Below are 25,250 nucleotides of genomic sequence, written 5' to 3' on the forward strand. Positions count from 1 at the left end.
CAGTTTCCTAAAAAGTATGTACTTCCACAGAGCTGGATGGATCCAGATGTTTCTCAGAAATTTTGTGATAGCTCTAAGTTTCATATGCATCACTCTGGTATTCAGTTGACTTGCTGTTCTACTTAGGTAACTTCCTGGTGGGGCTAAAATATCTCTGGTAGGTCACACTTACATCCAGATAGGCTGCATTTGGCCCTTGAACTGCATTCTGGCTAGTAAAGATTGCACACACGGCGTCAAAGAGAGGTGCAGCTTTTATTCCCAGTCCTATCACTAGCTGTGTAGCCTTTCAGCCTCAAGCTTCTTTTTTTCTCAGTAGTAAATGAAGATGATAACACCTACAATAGGGTATTGTAGGTTATAGGGGATAATGTATGTGGGTGTTTTGTATAATATGTAGAGTAAGAACAATATATTTTACAGTAAGAACACCAATAAATAAATATTCCTTACCCCTGACTCATCCTTCTTCATCTTATTTGTCTCAACTACCTGTCTCTCTCTTCAAATCAAATAGATTTTCATGGAAAACAGGTCTAGGAAAGTCATTTTCTTTGCAAGTTTGGGGGGAATTTAATCCTTAATGTGTAACTTATGTAGTACTGCCACCAACCAGCCCATTTCCTAGACCTTCATTATCTTTTTGGGGTTCAATTTTTAAAATTCCAAATCTTCTTTGTTACCATATTACTCAGATTCTTTTCAACATTAACTGCCAAGATTCTAGGATCCTATCATTTTATTACTTTCTAGGCTATGTTTCCCCAAAGTAGATAAATATATGAAACTATATTATATCAATAGCATGATAAATAAGAACTTAGCACAGTTTTTATGATGAACTAGCTGCTTTTCAAGATAATGTGTTAAAAAATGCCTTGTTCTGTAACACATCCCCTAGGCAGGATCTCTGTAAGGAACAACAACAGGGATTTTAAGAGGTAGGCAGTTTTGAGGAAATGTACTTCGAGCTAAAGGCCACCTCTATTCCCAACCCCTACCCCACCTACTCTGTTAACCACAAATCCACCAAGCCTGTAAGTACACATTTTCATGGCCTTAGAATGCTGGGGAACACCAGACTTGGTAATTGTAAGTGGTAGGTGGTCCTTTTGAAAGAGATCTTGTGAGATCTTTCCTATGAACAGGTAGTCACAGTGATAGACTCTGTCCATCAGACATAACGAAGGGTTACTCTGTAAGTGTGTTCTATACAGGAAGTATCACTGATCGTACTTTAAAAGAATTTTCCTCTAAGTGTTTTCAAGTGTTAAGGAAAATGTTAGAGTTGTTTCTACAGTTGGCATTTTGAATGTGATATTTTGCCCTAAAGAATCATTGTTTTAGATTTTAACATGGGAAACTGTAGTATGTAGAGAAAGTGTGCTCCCATCTGTGAGATGATTGTGTTTATGGAGACATTTATCCACTGGTTCCAATCTGTCAAGTTTGCATCTGTGTGTCTGACTTAGTAGATTTCTAGACATATACAGATTTAATATACTTCTTGCAACATTCCATAGATTTATTTATTAATCTGATGCTTTTTTTTATTTTTCTGCTGCCCTCATAACTCAACCCCTGTAGAGAAAATGATTAAAAAGCATTTTCACCCTTTATATTATTATTAGACTCTGAGTCTTATGCCATTTATTGAACGTGTTAGTTTCAGGATTTGTTATGCTAAATTTTGTAAAGGCACTTGCTGAATTAAGTAAAATTTAAAATGTGGTAAAATCTAAAAGAAGGCATTTAAATTCTTTCTCTTTATTTGATCATCTGAAAATACCATTGAACTGAAAAAATAAGAGACTCCAGTTATAAAAAAATGGCAAACAAGTTATCAGATGAGATACTATGTGACCAAGTTTTTTTTAATATAAGAATAAAATTCTCGCCCTGACTGGTTTGGCTCAGTGGATAGAGCGTCGGCCTGCAGACTGAAGGGTCCCGGGTTTGATTATGGTCAAGGGCATGTACCTTGGTTGCGGGCGCATCCCCAGTAGGGAGTGTGCAGGAGGCAGTTGATCGATGTTTCTCTCTCATCGATGCTTCTAACTCTCTATCCTTTTCCCTTACTCTCTGTAAAAAAAAATCAATAAAATATATTTTAAAAAAAAGAATAAAATTCTCTATAGTCATAGTAAGGGTTTCTTTGAAAAAGCAGATATTCTTAGCCAATCTGTAGTCACAGTACTTGATAATCATGATTTGCTAGATGTCTGTTGGGTCTGACTATGACTCTGCACATGTATGAACAGGGCAGATGAGACGTGATCTGTGCATTTCAGGAGCTCTACAATGTAACTGTAGAGATGACACCTGTACGGAAACAACTGCATTACAAGTGCATGAGGTGTTATAACATTGATAGAATTAAATGTTTTATGAGATTGTATAAAGGGAGATTGCCAATTGGATGTCAAGGATGTCTTTCTAGAAAAGATGAACCTGGAGACTGTTTCACATAGATTATTGTCATTACTGTTTCTAATAACACTAGAGGCCCAATGCACGAAATTCATGCAAGAGTAGGCCTTCCTTCCCCCGGCTGCCAGCACCAGCTTCCCTCCAGCACCTGGGACCTGGGCTTCCCTCTGGCTGCTGGCAGGCACCCTGGACCCGGGCTTCCCTCTAGCACCTGGTAGGTACCTGGGACCTGGGCTTCCCTCGCAGCCCCGGCTTCATCTGGAAGGTCATCTGGAAGGTCGTCTGGAAGGACATCCAATCTAATTAGCATATTATGCTTTTATTATTATAGACTAGAGGCCTGGTGCACGAAATTTGTGCACTTGGGGGTGGGAGAGTCCCTCAGCCCAGCCTGTGCCCTCTCGCAGTCTGGGACCCCTTACTCCTTACTGCCCATGTGCTCACTGCTCCTTACCGCTCGGCTTGCTGCTCCTTAGTGCTGCGGCAGTAGGCTCCTGCCACTGCCACTGTACTCGCCAGCAGTGAGCCTGGCTTCTGGCTGAGCGGCGCTTCCCCTGTGGGAGCACACTGACTACCAGGTGGCAGCTCCTGCTTTGAGCATAGCCAGTGCGCACCATGATGACCGGTCATTCTGCCATTCGGTCGATTTGCATATTAGCCTTTTATTATATAGGATTTGGAGAGTAACCAGTATTTAAAACTCCTGCTTTCCTATATTTTTTTCATTTGGTTACTGAGAGTATGATATACACAGTTAAGAATAAAATATCTGTCATATTCTTAATAAATGTTACCTATCATCTCATCATCATCAGTTTTCCTTTGCTGCAAAAACTCAGTGCAATTTTTGCTTCTCCAAGAAGCCTTTCCTATCAAACCAAAGTGTATGAGTTTCTCCTTTCTCTTCATTCCTAGAGAATTCTCAGCATGTCATTACCAGAGCATTAACCTGTTACATCAATTTCAAATTGTTGCTTTACTTCTCTCTCACACTAAATTTCCTTGAGGTGATGGAATGTGTACATCCCAAACCCAGCATTATTCCTACTACTGTTCTTCACATTATTCCTAGTGTATTAGGAGTAATAATTTTTTTGTTGAATGGATGATTGAACTCAAAGATTAAATTTGGTATAAGAAAATGGATATTTATACAATGTTGATAACAGTGATGATGGAAAGAATTGGATGAATTCAGGATATGTTTTGAGATAGAGTTGGCAGGATTTAGATGTGAAGGAGGGAGAAGGATAAACCAAAGCTTGAGGAACTCAGGAATGCCATTAGTTGAGATGAGGGGACTGGAGGAAGAATAGGCTCTGTTTTGCAGATGTTGTTTGAGAAGCCTATTCCACTTTTGAGTAGAGCTATCAAATAGGCAGTTGCATATGAATCTGGCGCTCAAACAAGAGATCAAGAGAAAAATATAAATCAGGAAGTCGGTAGCATATATATGGTATTTAGGACTAATTAGCAAGATGAAATTGCCTTGTGAGAAAATGTAAGTTCAGGAGAGAAGAGGGCCCAATGCCAAACTTGGAGTGCTCCAGCATTCAGTGGTCTGGAAGAGGCGGAGAAGCTCACTGAGAATCGGAGGAAGCAGGAGAAAAAACCAGGAAGCTTTCTCAGGGAATTGCCAATTGGTCATGTGCTGCCTGATGGATCGAATGAAAAGAAGTGATCATTGCATTGGTAACATGATGATTATTGGTGACCTTGAAAGTGCAGTGGTGTGGTCTGGAAGTTAAACTGGAATAGGTTCATGACTGAATAGGAGGTGAGGAGTGGAAATCTGTAGGAGCTAAATATTTGAGTAGGCTACACAGATGGAAATTATGTCTTTCAGCGTCACCAGCCTTAGGTTTCCAACTTTCCAGATTATCAAATCCCAAACTGAACTCATGATGGCCCTCCAAAATCTGTTCTTCTCCCTAAGTTTTCTATTATTAATTCACTTTCCTTCCAGTTATCCAGCTAGAATCGTCATGGTTAATGTAGTTGTCTCCTTCCTCCACTGAGCCCCATGTAATTAGTTGCCATGGGCTGTTGCGTCTTCTCCACAGCATTTTTCAAAATTGGACTCCTTTTCGTTGCCATTGCCTCTGCCACGTGAGTTGCTCTTCCCAGGAACCAATTAGCTCTTCTTCAAACTCCTCTAATAGTTTCCAAAGTACTCCCTGCTTTTATTATCTCCCTTGTCAATACATATATCCATCACAACTAGAATACCAGGTATTCTTCCTAAAACACAGCATTGCTCATGGTATTATCCTGCTAAAAATAAAACCGTATCCTTTTAGCCTGGCAGTCAGAACCCTCTACCTTTTTAACCTTACCTCCCACTACCTTCTCTTCATTGATCCTGATGTTTTGAAGAATTTGCTGTTTCTTAAATATAACCAGCATTGTTTCTCCTCCACACTGTCACTTTCACCTCTGCTTGGCGTGCCTTCCCCTCCCTTCTCTTGCCTCTTCTATATTTCCAAATACCTATTACCGCTAACAAGTGGTGGAGTCTTCCTTAAATATTAGTAAATTTCAAGGCTTTTAGTGCTACTGCTTTACTTATCAGTTCTATAAAGGTTTCATAATACTGATTTTTACTTAAACCACAATTACCTGTGCCACCATGACCTCAGCCAAGCTTTGTTTTTCGGAATTGAACACAGATATGATTTACTGCCTGAAGTAAAGTTTCTTGTACACTTTACAAACAGTCGTGGGTCATGATATTCTGTAAACAGAGAATGTCAAGAAAAAGCCTTCTGCTAGGCCCTCCTCTTTGTTCAGTAGCAGCTTCCCATTGGTTTTGATGAGGCAGCCAGAAGGAAAGGTGAGCATGATATCAAATAAAAAGCAGCTTTCCACAACTGGCTACTCATTAATACACTACACTGGGTTCTTTGTTTATGGTTGCTGATATTTGGGGGTGGGGGAAGAAAGGTGTTTGTGGAATTATTACTCTGAGTTTTAGCTTTTTAAAATGGGAAGTGCCTTTTAGAAATCTTGCTCACTGCTACATATTCTAAGAGAAGGAAAGCAGAAGGTCTGTAAAGATTGTGGTCATAGCCCAACCAATGTGGCTCAGTGGTTGGGTGTCAACCTATGAACCAGAAGATCATGGTTCGATTCCCTGTCAGGGCATATGCCTGGATTGTGGGCTCAATCCCCAGTATGGGGTGTGCTGGAGGCAACCAATCAATGATTCTTTCTCATCATTGATGTTTCTATCTCTCTCTCACTCTCCCTTCTTCTCTCTCTCTCTCTCTCTCTCTCTCTCTCTCTCTCTCTATATATATATATATATATATATATATATGATTGTGGTTAGATGTGGGAAACTGTTTATTGCCTTCACTATCTGATAAGCATAGACAGAGCACTCCCCGAAACCCCCCCAAGCCTGGATGCCTTTGAAGCCCTCCCAAAGGTCGGAGCTAGGCGCCACCTCTGTTTGTCCAGACAGTGGTAGCTGAAACTACTCCCCCATTTATTATTATGTAAATCCTTGCTGATGGGCTAGTCTGCCTGTTGCAGGGGGTCACCTGCCTAGGGCTATGCTATAGGGGCATCCCAGATCAATAAAAGCTTGGTGAGGCCTGAGCACAAAGAGAAGTCCTTCGGGACTTGCCACCTGGTCCCCCAATATTGCAAAATTATCTCGTGTCTTTTTCTCTCATTTGCTGTGCGGCTCCTCTTTCAGATACCGAACCCTACTCCACGCGAGCCGTGGAAGGAAACACTCAACAGTTATAGAAAAAAGAATTACTCATTACAATATTAACCTGAGTGATACCATCTTTTCCACCCATCAGTGAACTTAGGGAATTGCTCCTAAGAAGTCAATTGAAGATATCTTTTCAAGATGTTCTCTTAATGATTCATGTTGCCTTTCTGTTAGGTATTTCAGTGTTCATCCCATTATTGGAATATTAAGGGTTTTAGACCTATTTATTTTTTACCTAATCTTTTAAGAATTAAGTTGGACTATTAACTAAAGAGAAACAATTGCATATGTTTTTGAAAAGATGGGATTGAAAATAACATTCTTTTACTTAATGAACTTGATGCTGGAGCAGCATTATGAAGAGTCAGTATTTCTAGAAAAAGAGAAGTGAGATGACCATCTGATTAAGAACCTCCACTAGGCTGTTACAAGAATATTATCTGTTTGGCCTGGCAGGGGGCGGCAGCATGCCAGTCCTCCCTGCCAGCTGTAATTATAGTCAACTATTTTGGAATATGAGCGGTATTATAATTAGAAGTGTGAAATACTGATTTGAAATATCTCTAAATTTTTAGCAAAATCTAGAGTGCAAATAAAAGAAAAATGTTTCATATTTTGAGTGGGATAACAAGCCTTTACTAAGTAAACTTACCTCCTCAAAATTACTTTTTATTAATACTAATAATAAGAAAAATGGAATTAAAGTTTTATGAAGGAAAACCTGGAAATAACTTGCGTCAACTTCTTTGTAAAAAAAATGTTTTGTGTTCCTTCATCTGTTTGCTCTCGCTTTACAATTCCCCAGGAAACTGTATTTCAGCATCCTTAATTGACACTGACAAAATTGCCAAGCACAGGATTTCCTGGAGGCTTGGCCCTTTTGTGTCAGGATGAGCGATGGACCTCCGTATTTTGATACTTGCTTCCCCTTTTATTTAAATGAGGAATAACTGCCCCTATTCTAGATAATTTTTAATTAGAGGTCTTAAAACTCTGTTATTTAAAGTTTATTAATGGAGGGACAATTAAGTGCTCTTTTAAGTTGATTATTATATATACAAGATGGTCATAGCTGGCATTAAAATGCTTTTCTTATAAGTATTTCAGTATTTTAAATTTTGGCAGAATTTTTTGAGCAATTAATCGTGTAATAGAAAAACTGAAAATAGTATATTTAGGCTAATTGTATTGGTAATTACAGTAAAGTATTGATATGTAAGCATCCAGCGATGTCACTCTGGGCATTTAAAGTACATACATTTTTATTATCATCTAAGAGCAGTTTTCATTGGGAATAGATTATTTTAAATTTACGTTTTCTTTTTTTTTTTCTACAGGAAGGAACTTGAAACCTTCAAAGGTAATTTTGTGTTTAATTCTTCACTTTAAAGTAGATGAGACTTAATTGATGTCAGATGTTCTTTCTTAATGATGATGAACGAACTCATTCCTTTCTCTTTAAATCAGTTTACATCAAAAAAAGTTTGCTTAATACTGGTTTGTCAGTTTTATTTAATCACAAATGATTTTGATATTGTTTAGCTATAATACATGTACCAAGCGAGAGTTGCTACTAATGACCATTATAAGTAATTAGAGGCCCAATGAACGAAATTCCTGCATGGGTAGGGTCCCTAGGCCTGACGGGTGATCAGGGCCAATCAGGGCCGATCTTCATTCTGCGCTGCCCCCTGGTGGTCAGCGCACGCCATAGTGAGTGATCAGTCTCCCTGTTGAACTCCCATGGGGAAAGTTTGCATATTAGGCTATATATATATATATATATATATATATATATATATATACACACACACACTAGAAGCTCAGTGCACAAAATTTGTGCACTGGAGTGGGGGATACCTCAGCCTGGCCTGCACCCTCTCCAATCCGGGACCTCTCAGGACTGCTGGCTCCTAACTGCTCACCTGACTGCCGGCCTGATCCCCCTAACTGCTCTCCCCTGCCTGCCTGATTGCCTCTAACCACCTCTGCTTCAGCCCTGCCACCATGGCTTTGTCTGAAAGGATTTCCGGAAGGTCGTCCAGAATATGTTCAGTCTAATTAGCATATTACCTTTTTATTAGTCTAGATGCCACCTTGTCCTAAAAAATGAAGGTTGTTAGCAGGTTTTCCTATCGTGGAAGGGGAACCTCCAGTAGCATCCTGGGTTCTGACCAGGGCTTATGCACTCGTGCTTTATCTCAGCAGATGGGATTCCTGGAAGATGACTCTTGGATGTACCTTGAACATTTCTATTGATTTTGCCAAATCATCCTCCAAAAATGTTGAACCACTTTAAACTCCCACCAGCAACCATGTGTGTGCCCTCTGTCCTACTTTAACGCCAATATCATTGATTTCCCCCTAGAAGCTTCCCTCCCCTCAGCCCAGGACTTGATTTCCCAAAATAAAATTATGGAGGAGGAAAAATAGTTTTCCTCTACCCTCTGAGTTCTTAGCAGAGGCCCTTGTAATGAAAGACAGATTACCAAGAGAAAAACAAAAACTCATTAACATGTGTACCTTGTGTATATGTGGGAGATCCCAGGAAAAAATGAATTAACTCCCCAAGGTAGCTTAGAATCCAGATTTAAATACCTTCTTCCTAGGGAAAGGGGACGGGAGATGTAGGCCTCTTAGAGGAGAGTAAATGATTTTTAGGAAAGGTGAATGGGGGAGATAGTTTGTAACAAGTTTGGGTGTGATGTCAACTTCTAGTCTCCTGTCCTGTGACAGGAGTCAGTCTTTGCTGGCTGATGACACTTTTCCCATCGAGGGGACCTATGACATTTAAGCTCCTTTTGGGGGACCGATTTTAGGCAGATCAGGAGACTTCAGTGAAAGCCTCTCCTTGCAGTTGTTGTTTTTCAAGCATCTGCAGTTCAAGATCATCAATATAACAACACAGCATATGTTGGGGTGGCATGTTCTCTGACCTTCAGAATAAACCCAACAAAAGCTTGTTTCCTCTCTTGGATGATTTGCTACAGTAGCGATATTCCCTAGAGACAGTATTCTGACCAGACCTTCCTGGGAGTGGCCATGACATACCCTGTGCTTGTAGAAAGGTGTGGGCCATAAATCAGGGTCAGTTTTCTCATCTTGTGGAAAGGGAGATAAAGTTATGATAGTTTATGTCCCTTTCCATAGGTTTCCTCTGGGTTTGTGTCTCTGCTGCGACCCCAGTGGCCCCAGCGCCACCGCAGGGTTCCCGCAGGGTTGGGAATGCTGGGTTTTGGGCCCCCCTACAGGCTTGTGTCTCTGCTTCTCCAGCCCCAGCGGCCCCAGTGCTGCTGCGACTGTGGAGCTTGGAGCTGCTGGGTGCCGGGCCCCCTTGCAGGCTTGTGTCTCTGCTCCTCCGGCCCCCACAGCAGTGGCGATGAAGCAGGCCCAGAGCCCCCCACAAGTGTCCCAGCCCAGCCACCACCATCTTTGTCATGGAGTGACAGTCAATTTGCATATTCCCTCCTTATTGGCTGTGGGCATTGCCATCTTGTTGCAGAGTGATAGCTAATTTGCATATTACTCTTTTATTAGATAGGATATAGATATGTTAGGATGGCACAGTGCTAACTTTGAGGTTGCTGAGAGTCATAATTTTAAAAGATTCTGGTTTCTGTTATATAAACTCTGGACCACAAGGACAGAATGTGGTGAGAGATAGAGCTTTGCTTCTGCAATTGACCCACAGTTATTTGAACCTGCTGAGAGGTACCCAGTACTGGGTCCCATTATGCCACTGTCTTAAAATTTGGGATAAGTCTCTTAATGTTTTTCAGGCTGTTTTTTTAGTCTATAAAATTAGAAGCTCTGATGAACTATATTCTGAGATGCTAAAAGCATTCAGCATTGCTTTTTAATTTTAGGAAACTTCTGAAGGTAGAGCATTGAATAATTCTTGGTCATGTTGACTCTTACAAGGCACAGAGAAACACTAGTGAAAAATAGGGAAAGCCACAGACTTCCTCAGTAGCCCAAAGCCCTTCCATTCACTGTTTTTCAGCTGCTCATTAGCAATTCAGTAGTGAAAGCACTGTTCTCAGAGAGACTCATTTCAATTATATTTCACATATAAGCTAGTATTGACCTTTTGATTTACTGAATGATTAAGGATTTTCCACTATACATTTATAGTTGAATTGTTTATGTGTGTGATCTGATTGGATGTTTAGAAAAAATGACTAACCCTCAAGATAAAAGGTATAAAGGCTTATTTCTGCTATGACTATAATTGAACAGACTTGCTTTGGCTAGATTTCTATTTAACTGCCTACAGTTATAGTATATGATTAAGTTCATGGCCAGTGTGTTGAGGGAATGTTAAATGGTCATGTGATATAATGTATTATCATGGCTGTCATTATTCTTAATCAATTTTTGAGCCATGACTCATGTACATTATTTTTTTATCACTGGTTTGGAATAAGATTTGAAATCCTCATAAAATGGTCTTTCCCTCTCATTCTTTCTTTTAGTCAGCTACAATCTTCTTATATAGCATTAGGAGTGCCGGGGTCCGGCCCCAGCGGGTCCAGGGGTCCCCAAAGGTGTGGATGGAGTTGGCGAAGAAGGAAGGACACGGAGACAGTGTTCAGTTGATCAGCAGCCTAACCAGGATCTCCAGCCAAGTTCTGGTCTGGATCTCCAGCGAGGTTCTGCTTAGGATCTCCAGCCAGGGTCTGTGTCCATATTCTCTTGCTAGGTTCTCCAGCCAGGTTCAGTCACCAGGTTCTAGTCAGGTTCTCTTGCCAATTTCTGTAGTCAGGTTCAGTCCAGGATCTTTTGCCATGTTCTCTCGCTAGGTTCTGTCTCTAGGTTCTGAGGCCAGTTTCTGTCCAGGATCTTTTGCCATGTTCTCTCCAGCGAAGTTCTTCTGTCTCTAGAGAACGTTCTGTGTAGGTTCTGTGCCTAGGTTCTGAGCGTAGGTTCTGTCTTCTTACATCTGTATTTATACCAGTTGATTCCAATCCTATCAATCTCTATTACAAAGGTTAGGGTGTTTCTTAACTCCATTCCAGGGAGTAAAGATTATGTAGCTTAAGCATGATTGTTCATAGTTAAAGTGATTAATTACCCGCCTGGCACTTAGTTAAGAGGTTTTATTCCCTCCCTAACTTCAGGGGAAAATCCCTACCTGGGGAAACAACCTTTCTCAGAGAGGAGACCTTGGCTAAAACACACAGTGCCAAGAAGGTGAGCAAACATATCAAGAACAGTATGCCATATATGCCAGGTCCCTTGAAACAGCAAGGATGGACCAGCTCCCAGCATAGGAGAAGAAAAAAAATCAAGTTAATATTAAGAGACAAGCAGGAGCACTAGTTATGCAAAAATGTCTCAGTACTGAGGCATCCTTTTTTTTTTTTTTTTTAGTATTACATACTGTATTACCTGGTAGAATAATTCAGTTTATGGTGATATATCTTATTTATACATACATCCCTAATTATGTACAACATATAACAGTACATCCAACCTACCCACAGACCAATTAAAATTCTCAAGTTTGAACAAACTATAAATTGATTATTGTATCATAACTAAGTTTTTTGGAGTCAATATTCATTAAAAATTCTTTCCTCTTGAGTATCTTGCTAATTTTTAAAAGCATAAGTAGCATATAATAAAAGAAGAAATGTAACTGCTCTTCTAAGACATTATGTAGAAAAGGGAAAAATTCAAACAAATTTTAACAGTTTATTTTTGAACATCGTTGCCTTTGCTTTTATTTTTCCTTTATAATAGGGTTCAGGAAAACAATAGATATTACTTCCTTCAGTTGTTTTATTCAATTTGTAGTTGTATTTGAAAGCGTTTTTCTGTTGGTGAAAAACTAACTTTTGGAGACAAAAACTCAAAATTAGGAACCCTCAAAGTAATAATATAGGTCAGTATCATCCACCAAGTTCTAGATTCTTCCTTCTATCTTCCATTGAAGTTAATGCATCAAGTTTGCCTTTCACTTGTGCCACATGTAGCAAATCTCTACAACATTATGGAAACTAGTTGATGTTTGTTTGGTTGGTTAATACTCAAAGCAGAAAGGTTTTCTGTGTTCCTCAAATATTGCTATATTCCTCAAATATTTTTATTCCTTTAAACTTTTTAGTAATATTTACTTGGATAATAGACAATAGAAAAAGGAGGGTAGAATCCTAAAAGTCTTCATTTTTTATTTTCAATAGAGAAGGAATTCCATTATTATAAGCACATGTAGAATAAATGTACGAGGGTTCCTTGTTTTATTGTGCTTCACTGTTTAAAAATTCTTTATTGTTGAAAGTATTACATGTCTTCTTTTTCCTCCATTACGTCTCCCAGCCACTCCCACCCCCTAGCACATGCCCTCACCCCCCTACTATCTGTGTCCATTGGTTATGCTCATACGCATGCATACAGTCCTTTGGTTGATCTCTTACCCCCTGCCTGCCACCTTCCCCTGCCTTCCCTCTAAGGTTTGATGGTCTGTTTGATGCATCTGTGTCTCTGTATCTATTTTTGTTCATCAGTTTATGTTGTTCATTATATTCCACAAATGAGTGAGATCATGTGATATTTATCTTTCTCTGACTGGCTTATTTCGCTTGGCATAATGCTTTGCAGGTCCATCCATGCTGTTGCAAATGGGAAGAGTTCTTTCTTTTTTATAGCAGCATAGTATTCCATTGTGTAGATGTACCACAGTTTTTTTAATCCACTCATCTGCTGATGGGCACTTTGGCTGTTTCCAAATCTTAGCTATTGTAAATTGTGCTGCTATGAACATAGGGGTGCATATGTCTTTTTTTGATTGGTGTTTCTAGTTTCTTGGGATATATTCCTAGAAGTGGTATTACTGGGTCAAATGGGAGTTCCATTTTTATTTTTTATTTTTTATTTTTGTAATATATTTTATTGATTTTTTGCAGAGAGGAAGGGAGAGAGATAGAGAGTTAGAAACATCGATGAGAGAGAAACATCGGTCAGCTGCTTCCTGCACACCCCAAACTGGGGATGTGCCCGCAACCAAGGTATATGCCCTTGACCGGAATCGAACCTGGGACCTTTCAGTCCACAGGCTGATGCTCTATCCTCTGAGCCAAACCGGTTAGGGCAGGAGTTCCATTTTTAATTTTTTGAGGAACCTCAATACTGTTTTCCACAGTGGCTGCACCAGTCTGCATTCCCACCAGCAGTGCAAGAGGGTTCCTTTTTCTCCACATCCTCGGCAGCACTTGTCATTTGTTGATTTGTTGATGATAGCCATTCTGACAGGTGTGAGATGGTATCTCATTGTTGTTTTGAGTTGCATCTCTTGGATGATTAGTGACTTTGAGAATGTTTTCATATGTCTCTCAGCCTTCTGTATGTCCACTTTCGAAAAGTGTCTATTTAGGTCCTTTGCCCATTTTTTTTTATTAGATTGTTTGTATTCCTTTTGTTAAGTTGTATGAGTTCCCTATAAATTTTGGAGATTACACACTTATTGAATGTAACATTGGCAAATATGTTCTCCCATATTGTGCTTAACTTTATATCATTTAGAAGATACTCCGTTTTTTACGAATTGAAGGTTTGTGACAACCTTGTGTTGAACAAATCTATTGATGCCAATTTTTCAACATTGTCTCACTTCATGTCTCTGTCACATTTTGGTAATTCTCACAATATTTCAAGCGTTTTCATTATTATTATAATTGTTATGGTGATTTTTGATCAGTCAGCAGAAATCAGTTATTGGGGCAAGACCCTCCATCAGCAAAATGATTACAATCTGTTGAACACTTAGATGACAGTTAACATTTTTTTTAGCAGTAAAGTATTTTTAAATAGATATATACGTTATTTCCTTAGACATAATGCTATTGCACACTTACTAAACTACAGTATAGTGAACACAACTTTTATATGTACTGGGAAACCAAAAAGTTTGTGTGACTCAGTTTGTTGCAATCATCTGGAATGGAGCCTGCATATCCCTAGGTATGCCTGGTAGCATTTCACACTCCTTAAAGACATGTGAAATTGGCCATGAATAGACATATCTATTATTTAGGGATTATTCATCATTTTCCACTTTCACTTTTAAAATAGACTGTCCATGTGTAAATCTTAAAATCACTCTTAAGATTTTAAGTGTAAGTCTAGAAATATTGTGCCATTGAAAAGAGGTAAAAGTAAGAATATCTAAGGTTTCAGAGAAACCAAGATGGCGGCATAGGTAAACACCGGAAATTGCTGCCTCCCACAACAACTTCAAAAATACAACTAAAAGACGGAATGGACATCATCCAGAACCACAGGAAGGCTGGCTGAGTGGAAATTCTACAACTAGAAGGAAAGAGAAAAGCATACCGAGACTCAGAGGAGGTGCGGTGCGGGAGTAAAATACAGAGGTACAGAGGCACATGCGGAGAGGGCTGGCGGCTGAGGACATGGTTGTCTTTTTCAATCGGGAGGGAGTCTCAAGCTCTGAGCTCCAGTTCTGGGCGAGTCTCTGGGGACCCAGACTCATACGGGAGAAACTGGACTGTCTGGCATCGGTCGGAACTCGAGGGCAGCTTTCTCTCAGAGGTGCTTGCAGCGATTGCCAGGACACTGAGAAGCAGGGCCTCTGAGGGCAGGACTGAGAGCAGCCATACTACTCACTCCGCCCTGTTGATCCCCTGGGACCCCGCCCCGCCCAAGCCCGTGGCTTTTGCATATGAAAGGCCTGGCCCTTTGCAATCTGATAATTACCTAACAAACTGCAGCTAGCCCAAGGCCCCAGGGCAACTTGCATTGCGTCACAGCTGACTCCTGCTGGGTAGCCTCAGGCAAAGGCTAGATTAGCACCTCCTTAGAGATCCAGGAGCCAGTGTGCCAGCAGGTCAGTGGAACCATCCAGATTGCAGCTCCTTGGATCCATAAAGGACACACTCAGGGGGCAGACTCAGTGAGCACCAAAGCCCCATTGAAGCAAGTCTTGCCCCAGAGGAGTGTCTCCAGCACAAAAGTTCTCCCATTGCAGACACAGCTGATTCTCACAGCCAATTGGCCTGGAGGTCAATCCCTCCCAGTGTTACCTACAACAATCAAGGCTTAACTACAACAAGACTGTGCACAAAGCCCACAAGGGGGTGCACCAAGAGTGTCTACCTCAGGTAATTGGGGAAGCTGAGACACTGGGCCCTATAGGACACCTAGCACAGAAAGCCACTCTGTCGACACAGCAAAGCATAAAAAATTGCGGATACAAAGAAACAGGACACAAATGACAGAAATGGAGGAAAGCAAACTACTGGATATAGAGTTCAAAACCACACTTTTAAGGTTTTTCAAGAATTTTCTAGAAACCGCCAATAAACTTAATGAGACCCTCAAGAAATCTAATGAGACCCTCAAGGTTGTGATAAAGGACCAACTAGAAATTAAGCATACACTGACTGAAATAAAGAATATTATACAGACTCCCAATAGCAGACAAGAGGATCGCAAGAATCAAGTCAAAGATTTGAAATATGAAGAAGCAAAAAACACCCAACCGGAAAAGCAAAATGAAAAAAGAATCCAAAAATACGAAGATAGTGTAAGGAGCCTCTGGGACAACTTCAAGCGTACCAACATCAGAATTTTGGGGGTGCCAGAAGAAGAGAGAGAGCAAGATATTGAAAACCTATTTGAAGAAATAATGACAGAAAACTAACCCTACCTGGTGAAAAACATAGACTTACAAGTCCAAGAAGCGCAGAGAACCCCAAACAAAAGGAATCCAAAGAGGACCACAACAAGATACATCATAATTAAAATGCCAAGAGCAAAAAACAAAGAGAGAATCCTAAAAGCAGCAAGAGAAAGACAGTCAGTTACCTACAAGGGAGTACCCATACAACTGTCAGCTGATTTCTCAACAGAAACTCTGCAGGCCAGAAGGGAGTGGCAAGAAATATTCAAAGTGATGAATGCCAAGAACCTACAACCAAGATTACTTTATCCAGCAAAGCTATCATTCAGAATTGAAGGTCAGATAAAGAGCTTCACAGATAAGAAAAAGCTAAAGGAGTTCATCACCACTAAACCAGTATTATATGAAATGCTGAAAGGTATCCTTTAAGAAGAGGAAGAAGAAAAAGGTAAAGATACAAACTATGAACAACAAATACACATCTATCAACAATTGAATCTAAAAATCAAGTGAATAATCGGATGAACAGAATAAACTGGTGATTATAATAGAATCAGGGGCATAGAAAGGAGTGGACTGAGTATTCTTGGGGGGAAAAGGGGTGTGGGGGATGCGGGAAGAGACTGAACAAAAATCGTGTACCTATGGATGAGGACAGTGGGGCGGGTGAGGGCGGAGGTTGGGGTGGGAAATGGGTGGAGGGGAGCTATGGGGGGAAAAAGGAACAACTGTAGTAATCTGAACAATAAAGATTTAATTTAAAAATAAGAATATCTAAGGTTTCTATCTTAATATGGTTTTAATATGCAGATTTGTTCTTTAACCTTCCCTTAAATTCCTTACCAAATTTAATTGACATTCTCTATTTTCTCTATAAAACTTACTGACAGCCATAGCATTCTGATTGCTGGTGGCTGATGGGCTGCTCATCTGTACATCTAAATATTTTTGTTTCCACTGGTTGCATTGAATGCTTACCCAGGTTAGTTGTGTTTGCTCTTGAACTCATATATACTTGTTATTGTGATATGTAGTTTAATTATTAGGTAAAATGATGAAATTTCAGTGTTAAGGAGAACTGTAAGAAAACTAAGTTGACTGTTTTAGAAGACTTATATAAGTAAGTAGCTTTAAATGTTGATGTAAAGGGTATAATTAAGAATTAGAAAACATTGGGGGGGAAAAATCCTAAAAGATTCTGTACACAGATTGTTTCACTTCTTAAATTCCTGCTCTGCTTGTAAAAATAGAGTGGAAATTTTATTCACTGCAGTATGGGTGGCTTATGCAAGAATTTTTAAATCAGTGGACCTATACTCAGAGAATTCATGAATAAAAAGTATGGTTATATTTTAAATTAAAGTGTTTTAGTGGGTTTCTATATTAGCAGTTTCTAAAAGCTAAATTTGCAACATGGGGTCCAGTGGTATCATATAAGAGGATGTCCATCATGATAGCCTCCTTAATATTAAAACACCCAGCTGTGCCAGAACTGTGACTTGCCAGTGTGAAAATATGCTAGGATTGAGGAGTTGTCATTGTCACAGCCAGTGGATCATCATGGGAGTGTGTGGGAAAAGACAGCTAAGGCCAGCCTGATACAGTGTGATCACATAGCTTGGAAAGCAGCGCCAATGAAGGAAACAGGCCTGAGGGGTCAGAGAAACAGGGAGAAAACAATTTAGTGACAAGGAAACTCAGAGAGGAAAAAGGTTAAAGGAAAAATGGCTACCAGTGATACAAATAACGCAAAGAAGTTGAACAGAATGGGGAAATCCCATTGGATTTGACAATGAATAGGCAATTGGTGGCCTGAAAGAGCTATTTGTAAAGGGAAAACCCAGACTGAATATTAGAAGTATATGAGAAAGTAGAAAATAAAGGCTGCATGAACTAACTATTCTCTCATGAGTGAAAAGGAAGAAATGAAAAGGTAATGAGAGAGAATCAGAGTCAGGATTAGGGGAGAAGGTAAAATCAAAGATGTTAAGGAGTTGATTATGATCCTAGAAAGGATGGAAAGCAGTGCTATTCAGTTATCCTTGGAGAGGACCCAGGGACATCTCTTTACCTGAGACCTCAGAGAAGGAAAGGATGGCTGGTAATATGGGGAAAAGTTGACATGGAGGAAGTAGGTTTTTGAGACTCTATTGTCAGGAAAGATCATCTCCATTTGCAGAACTTGCCTCAGAAGTAGAAATTAAAACCAAAACAAATATGCTTTGTTAACACAGAACTGGGGATGGGAAGAGCATATATGGTGGGTTAGTAGAGCGTGGTAATCTTGGATGCTGATGAGAGTAAAATTAAAATGATTGGCCATGGAATTAAGGCTGGAAAGAAAGGACAGGCCTGACTAGACCAGTAAAATAAGCAAGATATGAAGTACTGGGGATAGTATACACCAGAAAGGTGAACACTTAAAAAGTTTAGGTGGATCTTGTGGTCAAAAAAAGAATTTCAGTTTGAGATCTTAGAGGTAGAGCATTTCCCAGTGATGATCATGATTACATTTAAGTAAACACAGAAGTCATAAGATTGAATAGGTCATCTGAATTAGAGCGTTCTGAGACCATTAGGAATCTCAATTGTTAGGATGACTCTTGGATATGGATTATGCATACTGCTGGCTTGGCAGCCCTTAACATGTTACAGATCTAGATATAATGTAGATGGTAAACTTGGTAGTTGTTGGTTCAAATCAAGAGTTAGCTTAACATCTAAGGCAAAACTGTTCAGTCAGCATTTGACAATATTTAAGTGTTGGAGACTCAGGTTGGATAGTATAACTGTCCTCTGTCATCAAGGATCTAAAGCACTATGGCATAGCTTATAGGACAGAATGGCAAATGTATAATTTTAATGCAATGTAAAATTATTGTAATAGAAATAAGCTCACTAAGGTGGGAAGAAGCTACTCTTTAGAGCAGCGGTTCCCAACCTGTGGGTCACGACCCCTTTGGCGGTCGAACGACCCTTTCACAGGGGTTGCCTAAGACCATCCTGCATATCAGATATTTACATTACAATTCATAACAGCAGCAACATTACAGTTATGAAGTAGCAACGAAAATAATTTTATGGTTGGTTCACAACATGAGGAACTGTACTTAAAGGGCCAGAAGGTTGAGAACCACTGCTTTAGAGAAAGGCAATGGCATTTAAGCTGGATCTGCTCACTAGGCTGAAAAAGGTAGTAAGGACATTCAGGAAGAGGAAAGAACAATTGCAGAGATGCAGAGGTGTTTATTTTATTTCAAGAGTACAAGTTAAATTTTAACTTCTTGTTCAGTGAGGGAACTACAAATAATTAGTTAAGGCTAAAGCATATGGTGTGTGGGGTGAAGTAGTGAGGGATGAAGTAGAGGTGTAGGCAGGGAACAAAAGATACCAGACTTCTATGTCATGCAAAGGAGATTAGACTTTTTCCTTTGGGCCAGTAGTCTCCAAAGAGGCATGTGAGTAGGCAAAACAGTAGGAGTAGAGATAAAAACTGGAATTTCTATTGGCTTCTTTTTTATGCCATTCCTTTAAACTTTAGTTTTGTGTATATTATATAATAAACTAGTATAGGAATTCATGTATGCATGTGATATATAAATATACACATTAGGAGTGCATGTTAAATGTTTTATTCATGGTGGGCTACGTGGTCAAAAGAGCTTAAAAAATATTGTTATGACCATAGAGACAGGGTAGGAGTGAGAAAACCCTTTGGGTGGCAGGATTACATTTGCAATTTAGAACAAGTTTTCTGGGATCATATAGAAGATAGATTGGAAAGAGCAGGTCTAGTATAAGAGAGATTAGTTGGAGAATTATTAAAAAGAATTGAACTAAGGCAATGGTAGAATGGAGAGAAAGACACAGATTCAACAAACCAAGTAGCTAGAATAAAGGGAATTTCTGTTTTAATAACTGTTGCAAGGAGTCTAAGAATGACTCCTAGAATTCTGGCTAGGGTAGTTTTTTTATTCACCAGGATATGTAATATAGGTAAAAGAGAAAGTTCAGGAGAGAATGGTAGCAAATTCTGCTGGGTTTTTCGGGAGGAGGTGAAAGTGTCAGTTTATTCATGACTGCAGGCAAGTTCCCAATAATTACACAAAATTGCACAACTTTTTGGTATTAGCTAGATTGAGGAATACTTTTTAAAAAAAGGTTTATTGAGGTTTGATTTATATACCACAAGATTCATTAATTTTTAAGTGTATGATTCAGTGATTTTTAGTAAATTTATAAAGTCACCATCACCACAGTCTAGTATTAGAACATTTTTATCACCCACAGCAATTCCTTTCTGCCCATTTGCATTCAATACCCACTTACATCCCCAGCTCCAGGCAATCAATAATCAGTTTATGTCTTTATAAATTTGCCTTTTCTAGACATTTCATATAAATGCAGTCATGCAATAGTCTTTTTGTATCTGGCTTCTTTCAATTAGTGTTAAATTTTTGAGGTTTATTCATGTTGTGGCATATATTAGTAGATTGTTATTTTTTGTTGCTGAATTAATATTCCATTGTATGAGTATACTACATTTTATTTATCCATTTACCATTTAATGGACATTTTGTTAATCCTCACCCGAGGATATTTTTCCATTGAATTTTAGAGAGAGTGGAAGGAAGTGGGGGAGGGAGAGAGAAAAACATCAATGTGTGAGAGACACATCAGTTGGTTGCCTCACACACGTGCCCCAACCAGGACTGGGGATCAAGCATGCAACCCAGGTGTGTGCTCTTGACTGGAATCTAACCCTGGACCCTTCAGTCTGCAGGTCAACTCTCTAGCCACTAAGCCAAACTAGCTAGGGCTGATGGGACATTTTGGATTGCTTCCAGTTTTCAGCTATTGTAAATAATGCTGCTATAAATTTTCATAGGCAAGCCTTTTTGTGGATATGTGTTTCCATTTCTCTTCATTATATAGCTGAGACTAGAATTTCTAGATTCTATTAAGTTTATGTTTAACTTTCTAAGAAACTGCTGAACTGTTTTCCAAAGTTGCTGTACCATTTTACTGGTACATTCTCTCCAGCAATGTATGAAGATTGCACTTTCTCCTCATGCTTGTCAACACTTGTTATTAACTCTTATATCTACTCTTACATCTAGTTATATGATCCTTTTTTTAAATGATCCATTTTGAGTTCATGTGATGTAAATCTTAAGGTTGTTATTTTTACATACTGATATCCAGTTTTCTCGGTCCTCTTTTTTTCTTTTGAATTCCTATATAAGCACTATGTTAGCTGCATCCCACAGATTTTATGTTATATATTTTTTTCAATTACAGTTTACATTCAATATTATTTTATATTAGTTTCAGGGATACAACATAGTGGCTAGACAATTATATACTTTATAAATATTCCCCCTAATATTACCAGTACTCACCTGGCACCATACATAGTTATTACAATATTATTGACTAACCTAGAGGCCCGGTGCATAAAATACATGCACTCGGGTGGGGGGTGTCCCTCAGTCCAGCCTGTGTCCTCTCACAGTCCAGGAGCCCTCGGGGGATGTCCAACTGACAGCTTAGGCCACGGGGATCAGGCCTAAGCCGGCAGTCAGATATCCTTAGTGCTGCCACGGAGACAGGAGAGGCTTCCGCCACCAACACTGTGCTCGTCAGCCATGAGCCCTGCTTCTGGCTGAGCAGCACTCCCCTGTGCGAGCGCACTGACCACCAGGGGGAAGCTCCTGCCTTGAGTGGGATCAGGCCGAAACTGGCTCTCCGACATCCCCTGAGGGGTCCCAGATTGCAAGAGGGCGCAGGCCAGGCCGAGGGACTCCACTGGTGCACAATTGGTGCTGGGGAGGAATGTGGGAGGTTGGCCAGCCAGAGAGGGACCGTGGGAGGGCTCCAGGGCATGTCCAGCCCGTCTCACTCAGTCCTGATCGGCCAGACCCCAGCAGCAAGCTAACCTACTGGTCAGAGCGTCTGCCCCCTGGTGGTCAGTGCACATCATAGTGAGCGGTTGAGTGGCCTTAGCATATCATCAGCATATTACACTTTGATAGGTTGAACGGATGACCAGACGACCGGACACTTAGCATATTAGGCTTTTATTACATAGGATTTCCTATGCTGTACTTTATATCCCCATGACTGTTTTGTAAGTACCAATCTATACTTCTCAATCACTTCGCCCAAACCCTTCCCCTCTGGCAACCCAATAGTCTGTTTTCTATATCCATGAGTCTGTTTCTGTTTTGTTTTTTCACTTATATTGTTCAGAACTAATTTTTGAAAAGACTATCTTTTCTCTCACTGGATTGCTTTGGCAACTTGGCAGGAAACTAATGGCCATAATGTAAGAGTTTGTTTCTGGACTCTGGATTTTGTTTCTTATTACCAATACCACCATGCCTTGATTACTGTAGCTTTGTAATAAATTTCAAAATTGCCAGTGTAAGTTCTCCAACTTTGTTCTTATTCAAAATCATTTTGTCTATTTTAGCTCTTTTGTATTCCTGTATAAATTTAGGATAATTTTCTCTTAATTCCTACCCCCAAAAAAGTATGCTGGCATTTTGATAGGGATTGTGTTGAATCTATAGATCAATTTTGGGAGAATTGTTATCTTAACAATATTGAGTTTTACAATTCATGAACATGGACTGTGTCTCCATTTATTTAGATATTTGATAATTTTCAGCAGTGTTTTGTTATTTTCTTTTTGCTGCATTTATTTTTATTTTTAAATTGAGGCATAATTGACATGTAACATTATATCAGTTTTAAGTGTACACATAATAATTTGATATTTGTATACATTGCAAAATGATCACATTATCCATCACCATACATAATTACAAAGTTTTGTGTGTAATGAAAAGTTTAAAGATTTACTCTCTTAGCAAATATGCAATATAGTATTGTTAACTATAGTCACCAGCATCATGCTGTACATTATATTCTTATGACTTATTTATTTTATAAGTGGATTTTACCTTTTGACGCCTTTTCCCATTTTGCCCACCCCCTGGCAACCAACAATCTGTTCTCTGGCAACCAACAATCTGTTCTCTGTATCATTAACCTCACCCCCCGTTTTTTAAATTTAGATTCTACATATAAGTAAGATTATATGGTATTTGTTTTTTCTGTCTGACTTATATCACTTAGCAAAATGCCTCACGAATGGCAAGATTTAATTTTTTTTGTGGCTGAATAATATTCTAATGTGTGTATATATAATACCACATATTCTTTGTCCATTCATCCATTGGTGGACACTTAGGTTGTTTACATTACTTGGCTATAGTAAATAATTCTGCATTGAATATTGAGGTGCAGATATCTTTTCAAGTTGGTGTTTCATTTTCTTTGGATAAATACCCAGAAATGGAATTGCTGGATCGTATGATAGTTCTATTTTTTATTTTTTTAAGAACTTCTATTTGTTTTTCATAGTGGCTGTACTAATTTGCATTTTCACCAGCATTGCCCAGCGTTCCCTTTGTTTCCAGTTCTTGCAACACTAGTTATTTCTTGTATTTTTTACAATAGCCATCCTAATAGCTGTGAAATGATATATCGCTGTGGTTTTGGTTTGTATTTCCCTGATGATTAGTGAGGTTAAGCATTTCTTCATGTATCTGTTGGCCATCTGTATGTCTCCTTTGGAAAAATGTCTATTCAGAGCCTTTGCCCCTTATTTAATAGGATTATTTGTTGTTGTTTTGTTGATTTGTATAAGTTCTTTATATATTTTGCATAATAACCCCTTAGCACAGCGGTTCTCAACCTGTGGGTAGCAACCTCTTTGGCGGTCAAACGACCCTTTCACAGGGGTCGCCTAAGATCATCCTGCATATCAGATATTTACATTATGATTCATAACAGTAGCAACATTACAGTTATGAAGTAGCAACGAAAATAATTTTATGGTTGGGTCACAACATGAGGAACTGTACTTAAAGGGCCAGAAGGTTGAGAACCACTGCCTTAGCAGATACATAATTTACAAATATTTTATTTCACTCAATAGGTTGCCTTTTCATTTTGCAGATGATTTCCTACACAGAAGCTTTTTGTTTGATACAGTCTTACTTGTTTATTTTTGCTTTTGTTGCCTTTGTTTTTGGTGTCAGATTCAAAATATCACCACCAAGACTGATGTGAAAGAGATTACTAACTATGTTTTCTTCTAGGAATTTTATAGTTTCAGTGTTACTTGCAAGTTTTTAATCTATTTTTGAGTAAATTTTTGTGTATAGTATGAGATCTTGGTCTAGTTTCATTCTTTTGCATGTAGATGTTTTGTTTTCCTAATACATTTATTGAAGAGACTATTCTGTTCCCATTGCTTTTGGCTCCTTTGTCATAAATTACTTGACCACATATGTGTGGGTTTATTTCTGTGCTCTCTATTCTGTTCCATTGATCTGTCTGGTTTTTATGCCAGTACCATACTGTTTTAATTACTATAGCTTTATAATATAGTTTGAAATCGGGGTGTGTGATGCCTCCAGCTTTGTTTTTTGTTTTTTTCTCAAGATTGCTTTTTTTGGCTATTAACTTTTAATTGAAGTATAATTGACATATAACAGTATATTAGTTTCAGCAATTGTACAACATGATTTGATATTTATATACACTGCAAAATGTTCACCACAATAAGTCTAGTGACCATCCATAACAGTGCATAGTTATAAAATTCAAACCCACAACCTTTTGGTGCATGTGGGACCATGCTTCAACCATCTGAGTCACCTGACCAGGGCTATTCCTAGATATTTTTTAATGCCATTGTAAGTGGGATTGTTTTCTTAATTTCTCTTTCAAATAGTTTGTTATCTATAATAATAAAAGCATAATATGTAAATCGACCAAACGACTGAACAGCAGAACGACCATTCCAACGACCTTCTGGACGACCACACTGTGACACACACTGGCTCCAGGCCAGCCAAGGCAGGTGTGATGCAATTGGTCGGGGGGCCCCCACCATTGCCTCATGATCGCCCCACAGAGGGATACCCAGGCCACCCTCTGTGGGGCGATCGATGGGAGGGCTTCACGATCAATCACCCGATAGGGGAGGCCCAGGCCACTGGCCAGCGGAGTGATCGATGCAGGGAGGGGTGGCTCTGTGATCACCCCAAAGAGGGAGGCCTGGCCAGTGTTGCTGTGGTGGGTGGGCAGAGTCTTCCTCTGCACTGCAATCCATCTCGGAGCTCTGGCCGGGTGGGCTGGGCCTCCCTCTGCAGAGCCATCAGTTGCGGAGCCCCGTGATCGATCGCCCCACAGAGGGAGGCCCAGGCCAGCCAAGCGATCACATCCCATGCCTGTCACCTGCAGAGGGAAGCAACTGGTGGCGAGGGGGGTGGGGGTGGGGCGGCAACCCTGCACAGATGACAAGCAATGGCAGTGGTGGGGGTGGGCCCAGCTGCCAGCAGCTGGGGGAAGGAAAGCCCCAATAGGCCCTGA

General features: G+C 39.6%; 1 protein-coding gene across 4 annotated transcripts in view; it reads left to right on the forward strand.

The window, feature by feature from the left end:
* DTNBP1 (dystrobrevin binding protein 1) overlaps positions 1-25,250 on the forward strand; it is a 159,857-nt gene that overhangs the window by 74,559 nt on the left and 60,048 nt on the right. For all 4 annotated transcript variants that reach the window (XM_036348411.1, XM_036348409.1, XM_036348412.1 and 1 more), the window contains exon 7: positions 7,495-7,517. In XM_036348411.1, the coding sequence (XP_036204304.1) occupies positions 7,495-7,517 (23 nt within the window). The remainder of the gene's footprint in view (positions 1-7,494; positions 7,518-25,250) is intronic.

The sequence above is a fragment of the Myotis myotis genome, unplaced genomic scaffold (genome assembly GCF_014108235.1).
Source record: "Myotis myotis isolate mMyoMyo1 unplaced genomic scaffold, mMyoMyo1.p scaffold_m19_p_2, whole genome shotgun sequence".
NCBI lineage: Eukaryota > Metazoa > Chordata > Mammalia > Chiroptera > Vespertilionidae > Myotis > Myotis myotis.